This window comes from Odontesthes bonariensis, chromosome 8, assembly GCF_027942865.1.
Source record: "Odontesthes bonariensis isolate fOdoBon6 chromosome 8, fOdoBon6.hap1, whole genome shotgun sequence".
Taxonomy (NCBI): Eukaryota; Metazoa; Chordata; class Actinopteri; order Atheriniformes; family Atherinopsidae; genus Odontesthes; species Odontesthes bonariensis.
The window spans coordinates 10236575-10251186 of record NC_134513.1 but is presented as its reverse complement, the minus strand read 5'-3'; the positions used below and the strand labels follow the sequence as shown (position 1 = coordinate 10251186).

At 40.4% G+C, this 14612-nt stretch overlaps 1 protein-coding gene across 4 annotated transcripts in view; it reads right to left on the bottom strand.

Moving 5' to 3' along the window:
• The window catches only part of anks1b (ankyrin repeat and sterile alpha motif domain containing 1B), a 217359-nt gene that overhangs the window by 118933 nt on the left and 83814 nt on the right, over nt 1-14612 (bottom strand). For 3 of the 4 annotated variants that reach the window (XM_075471669.1, XM_075471666.1, XM_075471667.1), the window contains exons 6-7: nt 7424-7499; nt 5144-5245 (exon numbers count right to left, since the gene is read on the bottom strand). In XM_075471669.1, the coding sequence (XP_075327784.1) occupies nt 5144-5245; nt 7424-7499 (178 nt within the window). Of the gene's footprint in view, nt 1-5143; nt 5246-7423; nt 7500-10808; nt 10833-14612 lie in introns of those variants that run through there. The other variant, XM_075471670.1, reaches the window with a different exon arrangement.

Below are 14612 nucleotides of genomic sequence, written 5' to 3'. Positions count from 1 at the left end.
GTGCCGTTTGAAAGGATAATTTATCCTGCCTTTAGGAAAATTAAAATGAAAAAATATAAAAAATTATATCCAAAGCAATGGCTGGATCTAAGGTGGATTTCATTGTACCACCATAGAGTTCAGCGTGCTCTGCACTGCTTCGTTGGCGCCCCTAGAGTGCAGTACCACCCGGAAATAGCCGCCAGTTTTACCTCTCCTCATAATAGAGACTCTGGCTGTGTTCGAAACCGCCTACTACATACTACATACTTGAAAACGGCATACTCATCGATCAGACAGTATGCAGAGCGTTTACACACAGTGCACTTCACTCCTGCCCGAGCCGACATCAGCCGGCCTGAAAAGCTGATTTCGCTTAAGCTATAAACTCTGTAAATATATAACTTTAGCAACATTTGAAACATTTTCAGGCGAGAAAGTAGTCATTTAGACCCCCAAGGTGTTGAAAATCTGACAAAATACCAGCTATTTACAATTTTGTTCCCACGAATTCGCCGCTAGTAAAGCTAGCCGCTGTGAGCAACGCACTTCCGGTTTCGCCGTTTTGACTGCTCTCGTCCCGTTAACTGAATTTGACCGTTCAAATGGCGATGGACGACGTCACGTTACGTTGCATCTTGGGTAGTTTGAGTGTGACAAGTAACCTCATGATGAATACTCAACATTTCGGCGAATCTAGTATGCATCTAGTGTACATCCGGGAACTTAAAAAAGTATGACTAGTAGGAATAGTAGGAAAAGTAGGCGGTTTCGAACACAGCCTCTCTGTCTCCAACTCTCTGCCAGTGTCTTGAAAAATAAACCGTAAATTGCCTCTGGTGGGTTTACGACAGTCTGGCTAGACTGTCACCTTATTTTCTACAGAGCTCCCCCTACAGCTTTGGGGTGTGTATTGCATGGTAAACAAACCCCGTATTACTGAAAGTTGCATAGCGCCGCTTTAAGGAAATATGTTAATGTCACAAAACTACATACGTGTGTTTTCCATTAATATGAATTCTCACAATCCTCTCGGTTTTAGGGTATACAACCACATTTGCACACAATTATGGTCCGTATTAGTACCAGACTCTAAACAGAGAGATTGAAGTGCTTTGACATGTTAATTCACCGTTATCAGCAGTCCATAAACAACGGAAAACATACAGCACACCAACTCCCACAGCGCAACTACTGCACAGCACACAGTACTACACAACCAGTTGCTGCCAGGCAGTAAACTAGTGAACTGTTCATTTGAACAGTAGGATGAATTGTGCCCTGTAAATCAATGAGAAATTATTTCCAATGAGGTGCTGGCAGCCACCAGAAAGACCCTCAGCTGGTACAATTGAGTAAATGACAGGTCTTTTGCTCTTTGTGTTGGCATGTGTGTGTCCTTTTCCATCTCCTCTCCAACAGGAAATGGCATGCAGCTGATCTTTTCAATAAGTCACAGCTGTGCCCTTTCTCTGCATTTCTTCCTCCTTCTGATATGCACACATTCCGTCTCCTTTTTATGCTGATGCCCAAATCTTTTCCACCTCTGGCTGGGTAAGATTAGATTCTGTTGGCCACTATTTCTAACAAATTTCTACTTTGATATGAATTTTTGACATTTAAAAATGCTACAAGCGATCTATAAACAGCCACAGAACTTTTTCCATCTTCAGTGCTCAACATCTTGTCTTTTAATAGCAAAAATGCTGCGTCGCTGGATATTTAATGCATATAGGGAACAACTTAGCACGAAAACATCAGAATTCAAAGGAACTGTGCAGTTAAGTCCAGACATCTTCAAAAACATCTTGAGTGCCACTGATCCATCTGTGGTTAGTTTAACCTCTTCTGGAGGATTCAAGCACATGTCAAAGCCAAAGAACCTAAACCAATTAAGACATAACATGTATTCTATACAAATGGGAGCACTTATACTCGTATATCACATTAAAAAATACTAAATATACGAGGCAGAATGCTGAATAAAAGATGCAAGAACCAGTGCAAAAGACAACTGCAAAGCCAGAAATAAAATAGTTAAAACCATAAGAATTATGCAGAAGTAAGTTTCCTGGAAGTGTACAAACTTATAGGTCTGCAGAGGCAGTAAAGCCCACAGTTTAATTCATGTAGATACGTCCACCTAGCACAACCAGTGGGACTCGCAGATGAGCACGCTGTCATACATTTTGCGTCAGCTGTGCCAAATCCATTCCTCCATGGGATTGATGATCTAGGCACATGTATAGTCAGCATGCTCAGACTGCCATCAGCCACATATGGACCAAGTGGACCCACACAAACTGGTGCAGATGACAAAATTAACAGCACACAGGCCATGCACACAAGCAAATGTGTAAACAATGAATCAACATATCAGGAAACATTCAGCAGATATGGAGCAAATTTATTAATGTGATTTGTTTCTGGACATATGACTAACTGAATTAAGGAATTTTTTCCTGTATTCACTCCACTATTAGATATCAAGCTGTCCACTAATTATTGACATTAACTTGTGGCTGTTTCGATGCTAAATGACTGATAACTTTAGCAGCTCGCTGCTAACTTTGTCCGCTGTATTACTGAGCCACATGGCAGCATTTTTTCATTGTTTCACAATGATATTCTGAAGAAAAGCTCCGACATCACTGTAGACATTTCACAGGCACAAAAACTGCATGAAAGGAAAGGGGAATAAGATACCATAAAATACCCCTGATGCCTATAAATGGCTAAGATGTACGTCTCCACTTGTACTTCATTTGGTATGGGGCTATGAAAATGCTAATCGTCTTCCATCTCAACATTCGCCTGCAGCAGATCACTTTGAACTTATATCAACAACTTTACAACTAATCTGCACAACACAGTGCGATGTTGTCTCAGACTCTTGCAGCAGTAAACATTTAATGGGGGCCTGGAATCCCCAATTACATCTAAATTGCTCAGCCTCTTGCATCATCGTGTTTTCCCTGGTTTAATGTCAGCTTTAAGTCTGTTATTTTGTAAATGTGGCCAGTTTGTCACATTCCTGGGACTGTTCCCCACTCTATCTTTGCTTCCAAGTTAAGACTGATTTGGGGCTAATTTTGACTCAGATATTCTCCTCATCCTTCAGCCCGTTAGTTTCTGTATGCCTTTATCTCAATCTCTAAATCTTCTGTAACCACACGCCCAACATACACCCACAGATTACACAATGAGAGATGGAGAAGGCCTCCAAGCCACAGATTACAGTGTTCAAATTCACAGTCTTTAGAAGATGCAATTTTTGGGTCCCAGGGGACTGAGCAGAAAATTCACACTAAGCATCAGTGGTCACACACAAAACACACTTCACTATGGATGAGAGCAAAAAAAACATGCACTTTGATGGAAGATGAAAAGTGAAAACTGTTAAGATCTTTTCTGGTTGAAAAAGACTGTCATGTCGAATCGAAGGCTTAGTGCCTTAACTATTTAGAGACAGTCAAGGAGAATTCAAACATGTAAAGTATTAGACAACAGTTATTTAGAACATGAAAAGACAGAGAAATACGTTGAACTAAAATGTGGAGATGTCTTTAAACAGTTTTTCATGCTATAAAACAGGCCAACTACAAAGCATTAGCCTCAGATGAACCAACTATGCCATGTAGCTGACAACTGGCTCGCCAAATGATCTGCTTCATACCAGGAAATGCATCCTTCATGGAAACCTGAATTTGCTGCTTAATAAAATTGCAGATGAATATTGAAATCAATAAGTAATTGATTGATTTTGCAAAGAGAAACTAATGCAGCACCACCACAGATTTGGTAAGACACCAGCTCAGAGAATCAGATTTATGTTCACTCAATTCAAGGACCAAGCTAACATTGTTGTACCGTGGATGTTGCAGACCATATGTGCACATGCAGTACTTACAATACAGCTTACACTGAACACTGCGCTGTGATATAGAGTTGAGGACAACCACCAACACACGACTCATTAGTGGGAATTTTACAAACTTTGACTGGATAAAGCTGTGATTAAAAGTGCATTGTGGCATAAGGGTCATCGTTAAAATGACTAACTCCCTCTCCTGCTGCCATGCAGACAGCTCAGCTGCAATGCTGGCAGGAGATGACCACACCATTATTAGAAGGTGATTGAATCATTTAATATATGCAGTGTGCGTTTTGTGTTTTCACATCCAAGCAATTGGATTCAGTTAGCTCAAACTCTGCTCTCCTCACCCCTTTAGTGCAGAGCATTTAAGCCGATCCCAGATCTGTCAATCAGCATCCTATACCTGGACGTGACCTTATACTTTATATTTATCATGCGTGGCTGAGTGGGTAATGACACCTTTTTCCCTGTGTTGTTGCAAACTCAGAGGGCAGATTTATTTCTGCTTTACTTTTACCTCAAATCCAGTTTAATGATCAAATTAACCTTTGAAGTAAAATCATGACTAATATCTGTTTTTTCAACTTAATTCCACAATAATGAAAACAATATTTGCCATCATTTTATTGCATTGATGACATTAGATGCTGCTTAATGTCATTTACACACAAACTTTAAACAAAATAATTTCAATCACACATTCCAGAAGCCCATCGATAACCATCTTATTCAACATCCAGATGAGCCAGTGACACAATTCAAGAGATTTGGGAAGAAGAATGTAATGTGGGAATATAACACCTAACATTAACAGTCTATTCGCCCACTGTAGCTACTCGACACATACAGATGTTCCCATTGTTTCTCAGTGAACTTCCTGGAAAAAAAAAAAAAAAACAGTATTTCTCAGGGGCATCACAACCACTTCCAATAATCACAATGTCACTTTGTACTCCAATACGCGCCACTGTAGCTCAGCTCAATATGCCTGCCCCACTCAGCAAAGTCAGTCTTAAATGTCACCTACAGCCAATAAAACCAACCATTCATCACTGATCTCAGTGAACAAACAGCAACTTTGTCCACAAATGACCTTTTCAAGGCATCTGTGTTCCAAGTTCTACTGGAGCTACACTGAAAACTTTGTAGTCGTGACACTTCAATTCTCATGCTCTTGCCCTTATAAAATTTTAACAGTTCCACTCAAATACGTTAAAAGAAAAATGCTGTTTCATTAATCTTTGTGATCTCTGAAATCTGAAACCCAAGTGTGTGCGCCTCTTTTACCTTGAATAAGAGCAGTGATCTGCTGGGATTTCGGTGCAGGATGCTCCTTCAGAATCTCCAGGGCTGTTCTCCCCTGATTGTCTCTCAGATTAGTGTCGATTCCTGAAACATACACAGAATATACCTTGTGAGTTCTGATGCAAAAAGAAAACAACACTTAAACCTCCAAAAACATTTGCACCTTAAATCTTCGGAAAACTCAAGTCAGTAAGTGTTGCAGTGGCCATATTGAAGCAACATTTCATTCACAATTGAACATAGAAAATATATTAAATGTTGAAAGTGAGACATTACTATTTTATAATGAATTTGATGGAAGTGGCACATCTGGAAAAGAATAGTGTTTGATTCTAAAAAGGACTACCTCAAAGAACATATTTAACTGATTAAGTTAATTGAGTTTAAATGGAGGAGCAATCTTGTCGGTTTGATTTCGTTTGAGGTTGTTATGACTGCATGTGTATGAATGCAAATTCCAATAGCATATTGTGGAAAAATGTGGTTAATTGGCAACAAGTCAGTAAAATGACTGAGCAGAAAAAGAAAACCTTAAAGGATTAGATTGACGGTGGTTTAGCAATCAGCAAATAGTCCGTCTGTGGAGTACTTTCAGAATGGCTATTCAAAGACTTTGAATATCCCATAAGTTTACAGTACGTACCATCATTAAAAAAAATAATAATCAGATAATCTGATGACATCTCTGCGCACAAGGGGCAAGGCTGAAAATAAATACTGGAGCCTCATGATCGTTGGGCATGATTCTGTCACGGAAATCACCGCATGGGCCAAGAAGCACTTCGAGAAATGATTGCCTCTGAACACAGTTCACTTTGCCATTCACAGATGCAGGTTAAAGCTGATGTCAAACTCTGGCCCGCAGTGCAATTATATTTCGCCCGAGAGATAATACCCGTCTACTAGAGCTGGCCCGCTGGTAGAGAGCGCGTGCACCGCTAGTACTACAAATCCCAGTGTCAATGAGGACCCACAAGCACCCCCTCCTCTGTTGACGTTTATTAGCGACCTCATGCTATCAGTCGCATCGGGCCACCCCTCCCAAAAATGGCCAAATGAAAGGTGGAAAACAGGAACTTTCTAGACAGGTGGGAAGCAGAATATCTGTTCACAAAAATAAATCTTTATTATATGATTATTGTTAGCCTGTGGAAAAAAAGGTTACCACTGAAATTTAACTCAGAAGGCTACAAATAGATGAATAATAAATACATATAAAAAATAATAATGTGTAATTTTATTTAAGAAACAAATGCCACAGATGTCTTTTATTTGATTTCACATGTGTTTATAGTATTAAGCTTCGTTTGTTCCAGATTCAATGTTGAAGTAAGTTTGTTTCCATATGAAAAGGTTCATCGTTATATCTGCAGAGAAGGAAAAACTTCCTCAATTGTAGACATTTTTTCAATAAATATCAAGGCTGTCCAGCAACTTTGCCCAAGTTTTTCATTTTGGCCCACTATGTATTTGAGTTTGACACCCCTGACATCCTTTAAGACAGTAGGGCTTCATGGTGGAAGATGGTGCTGGACAGGCCTTCCTGCAGTCCAGACCTTTCATGAACTAAAAACATTAGGCACATCATGAAATGCACACTATGACAAAGAAGACCCAGGATTGTTGAGCAGCTAGAATCCTCTGTCAGACAAAAATGGGACTACATTCCTCGCCAGCAGCTGGTCTCCTCAGATTCCAGATGTCTTTAAGGACTGTGCTTACTATGACCGTTCTAAACTGGCATGTTAAATTATCCCTCTCCCCATGATAACAAAGCAATCTTTAAACTTTTTTTTTTTTTTTTAAATGTACAATTACTGGACTTATAGTTTCAGTGCAGTCCTACACTGAACCAGGATGTTCATATAATCCAGGATATAAAGGACATGGCCACACAGAGGAAGTCCTGCAGGAAACAGGAAGTGGGTGGTGGATAGCAGCAGTATCAAAGAACAACATGGTACAAATTCTATTTGCAAGTTTTTCCCCATTTACCCATGTATGATTTAATCATTATGCACTACAAGTTCATAGTGTTTTATTTCTATCAAGTTCTAAATAATTGTTTCATAAACCTTTACATTTTTTTTATTTAAAACATATATATATATATATTTTTTTTTTATACGTATCACCAGAACCTCTGACCTGACCATCAACTTTAGTGACATCTTCAAAAAAAGACATCCCATCCTCCTGAAATGCCTGAAGAGGAACCCAGCCAAAAAAAATCATAAATCTGGAAGTCCAGATATGACCCACCTGAGTCAAGCAGAAGGCGAACTACACCCATCTTCCCAAAGAGAGCTGCCTCGTGGAGGGCGCTGCCATTCTCAGTCTAAAAGAGATGGAGAAAACATGTGCGTTAATATTCCATCACTTTAGCGTTGGGAAACAGGGACAAAAATAGGCAGAAACCAAAGTGGTTTGAGAGAACAAACAAAGATGTAAAAAGAAACACAGGGATTAAAAAGAAGCATTAAGACAATTTTTTTGATTTCTTACCATCTTCATTTTGTTCCATTTTATTCAAAGAGATTAAGAATAAAATAAGTCAAGCCACAGTGATTTCAAAGCGTTACACAATCAGTGGCAACGCCACAGTTTTCCCTAATTCTACACCAGCCCATACCAGCCTCCAGTCCTAATAATAATGATATTAGTGATATGATGCAACACATGGAAACCAGGATGGAGAGGAAGCTGATAAATGTTCAGTCTTGGATCAGCAGTGACCAAAGACAAGGACATATGGAAGGTGTAACACAGGGGTGTCAAACTGGTCCCTGAAAGGGCCGTGTGGGTGCAGGTTTTTGTTCCAACCCTGCAACAGCACAGCTGACTTGTTTCATTCAATCAACTGAACTGTCTGCACTGAAGGTCTTACCAGTTCAGTTGATTGAGGGAAACAAGTCAGCTGTGCTGTTGCAGGGTTGTAACAAAAACCTGCACGCACGCGGCCCTTTCATGGACCAGTTTAACACCCCTGGTGTAACACTTGAAAGGATGCACCTACATTAAAAGCCGCAGTCTTTTAATGTAGGTGCATCCTTTTCTATGGTCTTCTGTTATTGATGTCTTGACATTTTAAAGGAAGCCTGGATTATATGGGCAAAGAATATTTTATATTTACATATAGTCAACTAAAGTCAACAAATGTTTTTTTTAAAGTTATGGGTTTGTATCTCTCTCTATTCATCGAAACAAATTGGGTACAAGAAAATTAAGAGACAATACATTTTTCTACTGAACCATTTGATGCACTTAATATAGTTTTCATTTGACTTTCTTTTTTTTCATTGATGTACAACTCGAGAACACATTTGTCAATTAAATAATGCCTATTTGGTATCTTTTACTGTGGAGCCAACGTATCTGTCTGCTTTCAACTGTACGTTATGAAAACTGTTACTCTCAACCACACAGTAAGGCCAGAAATCTTGCTGTAATTACAGTGTTAATTACACAACTTATCCTGAACAGAAAGTGTAACAACAGGGAAAATAGATTGTAAAAAAATCTGCTGGTAACATGAAATTGGAACCATGATGTAAAGTATGTCAGGACAAGACTTGTCAAGAATTCAACAAATTTCAGCAAACTGCAGGATGTATTCCCAAAGCACAAGTAAGATAAAGAAACTCAGAGGAAAATTATTTTTTTAACGAGACAATACATGCAGTACAAGTAAAAAAATGGTACAATATGAAATAATTCATCAGCATGTTCTCAGATCTTAGCAGCAAAGCTTTTATTTGCAATCATAAATTGTCTGTAAACTGTTACAATGTTTTCTGTACGTTTTGGATTAATGTCCTATTAGAAGTTCAAGTAGCTCGGGGTCTTGTTCACGAGTAAGGGGGCGAATGGAGCAGGAGATAAACAGGCGGATCGGTGTGGCGTCTGCAGTGATGCGGGCTCTGCACCGGCCCGTCATGGTGAAGGAGCTGAGCCAGAAGGCGAAGCTCTGGATTTACCGGTCAGTCTATGTTCCTACCCTCACCTATGGTCACGAGCTGTGGGTAGTGACCGAAAGAATGAGATCGCTAATACAAGCGGCCGAAATGAGTTTCCTCCGCAGGGTGTCTGGGCTCTCCCTTAGAGATAGGGTGAGAAGCTCGGTCATCCGGGAGGGGCTCGGAGTAGAACCGCTGCTCCTCCGCATCGAGAGGAGTCAGATGAGGTGGCTCGGGCATCTGGTTAGGATGCCTCCTGGACGCCTCCCTGGTGAGGTGTTCCGGGCACCCCAGGGAAGACCCAGGACACGTTGGAGAGACTATGTCTCTCGGCTGGCCTGGGAACGCCTCGGGGTTCCCCCCGGAAGAGCTGGAGGAAGTGGCCGGGGACAGGGACGTCTGGGTTTCTCTGATCAAGCTGCTGCCCCCGCGACCCGACCCCCGGAGAAGCGTTAGATGATGGATGGATGGATGGATGGAAGATCAAGTTTGATGTTGTGTTTCAGAGTCCTAATGAAGTCATCTACTCCAAACATCACCACCTTCCTGATGAATCCAACCAATTCTGGCTCTAACACTTTAAGGCAGACACTACACAAGGGTATTCTCAACGGACTCCAACCAAGGAGAACTCGCTTGTCATACAAAAAAAAAAAATGCATTTGTATTCTTAAAAAACAAGGGAAATTTTGTTCATTCATTCTTAAAATTGATAAGAAGAAATAAATAAATGCAACCCATGATTAAGAATGATGTTGTAAACATAAAGCTTTGAAAAAAATGGGCATTTTAGTCAATTGATCTGGCAACTTTTCCAAAGTGAACAGAATCATTAGAAGAAGAAAAACAAATAAAATAAGATACCATGAAGATACTGTAAGAAAATATCAGGTTGTGTGCAGAATGACATTTTTGAGTAGCTCAGTGATTCTAGACTTACAGCACTCTGTGGAAGAAACTAAAGATCCGAGTGATGACAAAGAAGCCTTCCAACCTAAAGGACTTGGAGGTGGTCATTAATGAGAGTAGTCCAAAATCCCAGGGGAAACAGTCAGACAGCTTCCCTGGAAAGAGTGCTTTCCAGAGGGCTATAAAGAAATTGGATCAACAACATTGCTGAAACTATTTCTAGCAATCTAATGTCACTTTCAGTCAGAAGAAACCTATTTGACAATTCAAAATCAAATTGAAAATCCTAATTTGGTATGGGTGTAAAAGTGGTTTATAAAGTTCATCTTATGACTGGATAACTGCCATCAAACCATGCATTATACGAAATGCTGCACAGGTTCAAATGCAACAATATTTATCTCAATGCAGTTATTCCTCAATGGAGTCATGAGACATATTTCTACTGTTTATGTCTCAATTGCACATTGAACATACTACCCAGTACACCTCGCTTAAAGCAGTAATGCCCATCTGGGATGCTAAGACACACACACAAAAGCAAGGGTACATGCAGCCATAAAATACACTCAACTTGCACATTACACACATACTGAATACATTGCATCCTTCATGGTTGGCTTCCTGACAACACAGATGAAAACCTGCACTGAACGCAACTCCCACCCTTAATGAAGACAAATTATTTGGATGACGGCCAGATCTCCTGATAAATACACCACAAAGAAATTCAACTCGAAACACTGCAACAAATAAGCCTCTATAGGGAATATCAAACTTACTGTAGTCATTCGGTTTCCTCTCAAATAAATGTGTCAACAACTCAGAAGTGATGAAATGAAGCTCTGCGGGGGACGCAAAAAACCTGCACCCTAAAAAGGTCAAAGGTCAGCGGTCCAGTCCTTTCAGGCAAATGCAGCAGGTGTAAATCCAAAGTGAATCACACGAGTGATTGCATAGCCTCAATGATGGTATCATGTGGAACCAATCCTCCACTCATGGATGTTGAAGGAGGTGGGAGCACAGGAAGAGAGCCACCCCCTTTTTCTGATACACACGACCTGCCCTCTTAAACCTCCTATACCACTTCCTGTCCTGTTTCCCATAACAATTATGCAGTGATGTCACGAGGAAATAAGAAACGCGATTCTCGCTCTCTAGGAGTTTCCTGCAATTGAAAGGCAGAGGACTCTCTGATTCAGGCCAGTAAACACACATTTAGCAGTCATTGTTTATGTTGGGATGCACGATGAAGGAGCAAACACTCATGTCCACTACATGTCTGAAAAAGAAAGCTCTTTAGCTGCGTTTTTGTGTTCACAGCTTGTAACATTATTCAACAGAACATTTTACACCACTGATGTTAGTAGCTCAGGTTTAATGATGCACATGTGCAGCTGCCTGCCATGGTTATGTTCATAACACTTTACCTAAAGAATAACTGTAACGATGAACAGGCTGAGCACTTGCTGCTGTTGCCCATTCCACCCTCTAAATGCAGACACCGTGGTTAAAAATACTCAACTTTTGCCCTTTGTTTGGCTACTTGCCTGCCCAACAGCATAATCCGCCATCGGGACTTCCCCTCATTATGGAAACAGACAGAGGAGTAAGGAGAGTGTGAGAGAGAGGCATAGTAAGTCACAGAAGGGGAACAAAGAGGGACTGTGCTTCTTGTATAAATTATTCATTCACATTCAGACAGACCCTCATGGCTCGACTCCAAATACTGACCTGTGCCATCATTCACACAAACACACTTTCGTTTCAACTTGTGACAACTTACAGGAAGGAATCTGTAAGATGCAGCCACCGTTTTGTCAACAGTTCAGTTCTGACAATGTGGCCTTAGAAAAATACAACAGGAAGACAGGAAGTAAGACAAGTATTGGAAAAAGAACTGTAAAAGGTTTAACTAATCAAAGACTTGCTGGAGTTCACAAAAGAAAAAGGTTTTAGTAAAAAGGGAACTGTTTCTACACTGCTAAGTGTGTCTGGCAATTATATATAAAGGACAGACTGCTGCCAGATAATCAGGAAATGATTCTGGACACTAATGAGGTCAGTACAGTACTGTAAAGCATCAACACGAGAGCTGCGACTTCACCAGATGGCATTCCAGGGCAGTTGCTTCAAGCATGTGCAAACCAGGAGGCAGAGGTCTTCACTTACATCTTCAACCTGTCCCTGAAACATGTTGCTGTGCCAATGGGTCTCAAATCAACAACCATCGCAACCATTCCCGAGCAGAAAAACTCTAGTTGTTTAAATGGCTCTCGTGCAATTGCAAAATGCTTTGCGAGATTCATTTGGTCTAAGATTTAACATCCCATCGCTGCCGCACTAGACCATGAACAGTTTGGATCCTTGATTTTGACCAACAGCTTTCTGGATGGGAAAACTAACATCCTAAACACTGGCGATCCTCAAGGATTGTGCCGCAAAACCCTGGTAAACCTTTACAAGCGCACTGCGGAGAGTATGATCACATACTGCATCACTGCGTCGTTTTGCCAGGTACACCCAGTAGACTCTGCCATGGGTCATTAAGGCAGCCCAGTAATTATTTCACAAAGCTCGTTAACAAAAATCCAAAACAAATCCACCACCAAAGTCCAGTGTTGTATTTCGCAATTCAAACAATCTGCAGCTAAATCTAGCTTTTTCCCCTCATGCTGTACCTCTCCACCACATTTCACTTTCATTCAACTTGGCTTTTGCATAATCATGCCAACACACAAACAGCAATGATGTCATTCTTTCACCTCAGCTCTCACCTCGTGGAGGATTCAGTGCTCCTTATTTTTGTATTATTTCAGTTAGTACATGTGGATTAATGCATTGTCGCTACTTGCGACAATGCTAACACAATGACACCACAATGCAAGCATTACATGAGCCATCAGCCAAACTGCTTTCTATATAATCAGCATCAGCCACTAAAAAACCCGCATTGGTCGGTCTCTGCTGGTTTGAACGAGCTCAGATGATCAACATGCTACAATACCACTTTATAGGAACATTTTTTCTGTTCAATGTCACAGTCAAAATTATATTGCCAAGAGGGAGAAAAAGAATGTAAAAGATGAAAAATGTGTCCCTCTGAGGCATAATTTATTGTACAGTAATATTGCAGTAAGTTTGAACTCAACTGGTTTAAGAATTTCCAGTCAACACGAGGTGGTTCCCCCGTTCCTGTAACAGGAGGGCAACTGCAGCCTGGCCTGGCTTGACCACAGCTGGTTTGATCATTTTAACTTCATGTGACTTGATTTTCTGCAGTGCTGGCAAAAAGTCAACAAAATATGTAACCTATAAGTTTCGCTTTTCAAATGCACTTAAAAGTTTGGCTCAAGCTAAAAATGTCTTCATCCAGAAGAAATAAAAAGCTATGACAAGTGATGCCTGCATTCAGTGCATTAGCATGGCGTAGGTGTTGGTCTGTGGTAAGCTCATAGTGAGGGGTGCCTAAACTCGTTTTTTTTTTTTGTGGATTCCATACAGGTCTTTGGAGGCAAATGACACCATTTATGAGTTGTAATCTTCATCCATAATCAAAGAACTCCCTGATGGAGACCGACGGTGGTCCTTGCAAAACATTTGCTTTTACCTCACTCTGTCTCCCGCTTCTTCCACCTAATTTTCTTTGTTACATTTGTCAGTTGAATTATGTACAAGCTCAAGATATTCCACCATTAAAATGGCAAACTGAGTTCACGTAATGATCGCAATAGCAACCAAAATAATTGTGTTCCGTCTTAAATCAGCAAGGATGCTGAAAAACGTGAACTAAACTCTGTTATTAGTGTGCATGAGGTTTCGTCAGTGGCATTAAAATGACAGTCCTTTATACCAGAAATACTTATGTCTTACTGTAAGAGGCAAGCAGAAAAAAGGAAGAGGGAACTGCTTTTATGCAATTTTCGAAGCCAAAAAGAGACTGAGCTGGAGGAACCATGAAGGGTAAATTGCAGATAAGATTTGAGATATCACAGGCTTGCTGTGCTAATCATCATAAAGTAGAGAGGGAGCCAGAGATTTGCAGCAGTGTGTCTAGTTGGGTAGACGGGCAAATCAAAGATGTGTAGTGTTCCGTCTTCACGAGGCACACGGAGCCCATGGCCAAATCCCTGTCGAGAAACATCTCTCCTCCTCAGTTCAGGGCATCAATGCACATGTATATGAAAGGACAAAAGACAGAATTCTAGAGAAGTGTCCTTAAGTTATACAACTTCTAGCTGTGAGAACTACATCATGATGCCCCGATTCAACTGGTCAAGTTAGACCGTCTTTCCAGAGATTAAATACAAAGATACACATACACCCTGCAAATTCAAGCTATATGTTTGTGACAGATATGAACAAACTGGTGAAGGACACTATGGGACCAAGCTCAGATTTATTTTTTCATGTATCATATACTGTGCATCAGCACTAACACATCAGCTGGGCCATATCTCTTTGTAGCCAAAACAAATCATTTCTACAGTATAAGATTTTTCATATTTATTCCACATAGTAAAGTAAGTAAGTAGAAATTTAGCTTGTTGAAAACTTCCCATGAATGCTTTGAAGGATTTGATCAG